At 54.8% G+C, this 4954-nt stretch overlaps 1 protein-coding gene across 1 annotated transcript; it reads right to left on the bottom strand.

Annotated features, from left to right (window-relative positions):
- Positions 1 to 461: 461 nt before the first annotated feature.
- Positions 462 to 3358, bottom strand: TSPO2 (translocator protein 2). Its single transcript, XM_081093525.1, has 4 exons — positions 3319 to 3358; positions 1887 to 2079; positions 1379 to 1520; positions 462 to 1181 (listed from the first exon to the last, which is right to left on the bottom strand). The coding sequence occupies exons 2-4, from the start codon at positions 2057 to 2059 to the stop codon at positions 981 to 983; spliced, it is 516 nt and encodes a 171-aa protein (XP_080949651.1). The 5' UTR covers positions 2060 to 2079; positions 3319 to 3358; the 3' UTR covers positions 462 to 980.
- Between the last annotated feature and the right edge of the window lie 1596 nt (positions 3359 to 4954).

Genomic DNA, 4954 nt, shown 5'->3' with positions numbered 1-4954 from the left:
AAACTGGCTCTCCGACATCCCCCAAGGGGTCCTGGATTGCAAGAGGGTGCAGGCCAGGCCGAGGGATCCCACTGGTGCATGATTGGGGCTGGAGAGAAACCCCAGGAGGGCACCAGGGCATGTCTGGCCCATCTTGCCCAGTCCCGATTGGCCGGACCCCAGCAGCAAGCTAACCTACTAATTGGAGTGTCTGCCCCCTGGTGGTCAGTGCATGTCATAATGACTGGTCAAACGGTCCAACAAATGGTTGGACACTTAGCATATTAGACTTTTATTATATAGGATATGGTCATTAATATAATGAACATAATTAATATAATATCCTAATTAAAATAAGTTATTAAGTAAAATTATCATTATGATATGTAATATAATATGTGATTAATATAATATTTAATAAAATATATAAACTTGACATGTAAAATTATTATTCTTTTTTACTTTTCTGTTTTGCTTTTATTCGACTTTTCAAAAAGATTTTGTTTTTCAGGTAATTAAAAACCAAAGTCTACATTTTGGGGTCACATTTGGGAGGGCACGGGAGTGGAGTAGAGACGGCATGTCACCCTCCTCATACATACGTTCATACATTCCTTCACATGCGCACACTTACATACAGGCACACACTTCTATTCCACTCTGTGGCCCTAGACATCATTCACTCAAACATGCCCTTCATATCACATCCCCAAAGTTAGTCTCAGGGTTTTATTAATTGATATTACTAAATTAATACTTATTAATATAGGATTTATTATCTTTTATTAAGTGTAAAATAAGTTTCTTTCCTCTTTCCCATTTCTCTGAATTCTAATGAAAACTGGCACCAGGGGAGTGAGGACAGTGGCCGCATTGGGGTGAATCACCTTCAGGGACTCGTCAATGCCTGGCCACCTCCCACTCCCCCTAGACCCCCCAGCCTGCCTGCAGTCTCTTCCACCTCTCCCTGGCCTTCCCCTCCTTCCCTGTGCCCCGGTGCCTCAGTCGCTCTTCTCCACCTCGGGCTGAGGCTGGTGCTCTGGACAAAGACTGTCCCTCCATAGGCGGTAGGTGATGGAAGCGGAGACCGTGAGCCAGGCCAGGTAGGGCAGCAGGAGCAGGGCGGCCAGCTTGTTGATGGGGTGCCAGATCAGCGCCGTGGTCACCACCAGCCCGTAGAGCAGCAGCAGGTGCAGCAGGGCCTGGCAGGGGGCAGGGTGGTCAGGCAGGCTGGCCTGAGGCCCGGGGCCCCGGCCTTTCTGCAGCACCCTGGACCCCCTGAGCCCAGTTCCTGGGCTTTGTGCATTCCACTGGAGCTCACATTCTGCCCACCTGACCTGCCTGCCCCTGACTGACCTGCTCCTGCCTTACTCCCACTGCTGAGCTCTGTGCCCCTTACCAGACCAGGGGTGTGGGCTGCGAAAAAGAGAGTCAGGACGGTCCAGCTGATGGCGAGCTGCACAGCATAGAGGCCGAGAGGCAGGGCCAGGTGCCGCCCGAAGCCCCCTCCCAGGTCCTTCCACACCAGGTAGGAGGCATAGCTGTGAAGAGATGGCGACAGGAACACTCACAGGGCAGATGTTCCATGGCAAATGGAGGAAGCCCTCTGCCGTAAGGGCTCCTGGTTACAAAGAGAGACCCCTTGTGGACTGAAATGAGGGTGGGTATGTCTAGGCCTCCTTTGATGGCTGGGAGGAGAGGTGGGGGCAGTGGGCATGGTGAGGTGGGTGAGGCTGGGGAGGCTTGGAGAGGACTGGCTGGAATCCTAGGCAGGCATAGAGGGACCACATAGAGGCAGGTTGGGGTGCCATCCCTTTGGAGGCCAGTGTGCAGCAGTAGTTCAGGGGCAGGGGCTTGCTCCCACCCCAGTGGGTACCAAGCCCGGGGCAAGAGAAACGGGTGCTCACCCGATGACAGAGTAGATGGCGGTCCACACAAGCAGCAAGATTTTGTGGGGTGGGCACCAGGGCAGCTTCCTCGGGTTGTCACACCAACCAGACATCCTATGAGGGGCGAGGAGCCAGACCAGGATGGGCCCCAGGAGGGGCAGGGCCACAAAGATGGCCCCTTGAGGCCACATTCTCCTCCAGGAGGCAAAATCTAGGGGGCAGGAGGGGGTGCAGAAAACATGCTAACAGTGAGCCTTCCCCTTAGTCCTTCCTTGTGTCCCTCGTCTGCTTCCTCCTCCGTCTGACACCACTCCCTGGCCTGAGCACCACCCCCCGACCCCATAGGAGGTGTAGGCTGGAGGCTATGGCCCCTGCTTGGACACCTCCCATCCTTCTCCTGTGGGCCCTCACTGCCCAGCCCCTCTTCTGGTTTCCATGGACTTGCTTTTCCCACCCCTCTCCTCTGGCACTCGGAGGATACTGTCCGGTATTGATCATGGCTTCTGAGTTAAAGGCTCCTCTCCTGCAACATGGATATGAATCCTGGAGCTCAGGCCCACGCGTGACCATCTTTTGGACCTCCCACGGCTGGCAGCACCTGGCCAGGCCCTCGACGGGGACAGTGTCTTAGACTGAACTCAACAAGCTGACATAACCGACCCGTTTGGAAGGCGGGAGCCTGAGATCCCTGAGGGTCTTTCCTAGTCAACAATGGGCCAGCCCATCTGCCGGGCTTATCTTCCTGGGCCAGACGGGCACATGCAGGGCCCGCCCAGCCTGAGCTCCCGCCTGAACGCAACTCAGCGGAGTGACGCTGGGGGATCTTCTCTCTGAAGCCTCAGGTCTCCCCTCCCCCTCAGGGGCTGGGGGAGGGTCTCCCTACATCTATCCTCTTCCAGAGGTTCGGTGCCACAAACACACACGCCACGATTTCTGTGGCCTGACCTCGCAAGGAAACAGCCCCCTGATTGTTTATTTGCTGCATGTCATTTGCATGTTGCTGTGAGGTCATTCCCACATGGGACGATGAACAGACCCTCCCCCAACCAAGGCCCCACCCTATCATTCTTCTCATTTGCACCTGATATGTCAGCCCCCCTCCGCCTCTCCCCCCATGATCCACAGGATTGAAAGGGAAAAACCGGTGGTTATTCTCAGTGTTCTGGGGTGACTGACTGCCCACTCCACACACTCCTGTCAAGGGCCCTGACCACGTCCTGGGGGTTCCGGGGACAGGACTGACCAGCCTGCCTGCCTGTGCATCCTTTGATTTATCTGGTTTTGCTCCCCACTGTCTATTTGTTCATCTTCTGCCTTCCTGTCTCTCTATCTCTGTGTTTTCTATTGTTCTATCCAGCGTTGGAGGCCCCCCCTTCCACCCCCACCCTCTTTTCTCCTGCTCTCCACCATTCCCAGTGCATCCCCATTCTCAGGCCTGTGTTCCCCTTACCTCAGGCAACACCTCCCAGGCTGGGTACCCGACGATGTGTGAAAGGCGGAGGCGGGTAGGGGAGGGAAAAGGGCAGAGTAGGGCTCCCAGTGGCCCGCCTTTCTCCAATGATAAGGGTGGTGGTTTTGGCTGGGGAGCCCAGGTTGTTGCCTGCATGGCCCTGAAGGGCTCTCTCTGACTGGGGTCCCCTGGTCTGCCGGTTGTGGCCTCTGGAGGGGCCCCTTGATGGGTGATTGAAGCTTTGGCTCTGTGAGAGCCCCATCTCCTGAGACAGATCAGTCCCAGCTGCATCCCGTGAAGCAGCTCTGTGTCCACAGGGGTGGAAGGGACCCTCAGATGTCTCTAGAACCTTCCTGTAACTGAGATGGAACCCAAGTGCCATTTTGGAAATGAATTCATGATACATGGACACAGCCCCTGGTTGTAGCCTGTTGGTCGGCAGGGCCTTTCCTGGCTTGGAGTCAAGCTTGGCAGGTCTTTCACAAGCCCCTAGAGCAGCGATTCTCAACCTTCCTAACGCCGTGACCCTTTAATACAGTTCCTCATGTTGTGGTGACCCCCAATTTCATTGTTACAAATTGAACATAATTAAAGCATAGTGATTAATCACAAAACAATATGTAATTATATATGTGTTTTCCGATGGTCTTAGGCAACCCTGTGAAAGGGTCATTCGACCCCCAAAGGGGTCGCGACCCACAGGTTGAGAACCGCTGCCCTAGAGCTTTATGACTCCGAGGAGACAGCCTTCCATGCGACTCAGACCAAGCTTTTCCTGGCAAAGACTGACATCTCCCCTTTCATCCCCATCAGCGTTTTGATCACTCACTGTCCCTTGCTTGAGCTTTAGGCGTGAGGTCCCCTTCCAGGTTGGCTGCTCTCCACCTTCCTTTGCCCACCTCTCGACTTTGGGGACCCTGGGAGCTGTTTATCCCACACTCTCACCTCTGAACGCCTCCCCCCCTCCCCCCCCCCCCCCCCCCCCGCCTGCCCCGGAAGGCGGCAGAGGGGTGGGGTTGCAGTCAGAAGCTAGAGAATCATTAACTGAGATGAAAGTGGCAGTTACGTATTTTTTAGGGGAGACAATACCTGGGGGGCTGGGGGTTCGCAGTGGTCCCTCAATTGCAGGAGGCCAGGCCATGGCGATAACAGTGACCACGCACTGAGCACACACTTTGTGTCGAGCTCTTTAGACTTATTAGCTCAACAATGACAATGATCACCCCTCACAAGATAGACATGGTCTGCATTTGACAGACAAGGGCCTCAGCTCAGAGAGGCTGAGATCCTGGCCTATGATGACCTAGCTGGCGGGTGGGTCACCGGGCTTCAGTGTTGGTGGTCTGGATCCAAAATGCATCTTTTCTCTTAGCTGGTCCACTCATCCAGTCAGCAAGTCTCTGTGGAACACTTGCTCTGGGCCAGGCTGTGCCAGGAGCTGAGGACACAGCAGCAAACAGCTTTAAAAATCCCTTTTCACAGGGAGCTTTCATTCCAGCGGCACCACCTTTCCTAGACGGACTTTCTCAGGAAGGACTCGGGTGGCAAACGGCCTGAAGTTCCGCTCTCCCTGTGTCCCTGCCAGCCCGGAGTGTGGGCGGGGTATGGGTCCACCCCAATGCCACCAGCAAATTGC

Source organism: Myotis nattereri, assembly GCF_964212035.1.
Source record: "Myotis nattereri genome assembly, chromosome: 6".
Taxonomy (NCBI): domain Eukaryota; kingdom Metazoa; phylum Chordata; class Mammalia; order Chiroptera; family Vespertilionidae; genus Myotis; species Myotis nattereri.
This window is presented reverse-complemented; position numbering and strand designations above follow the sequence as displayed.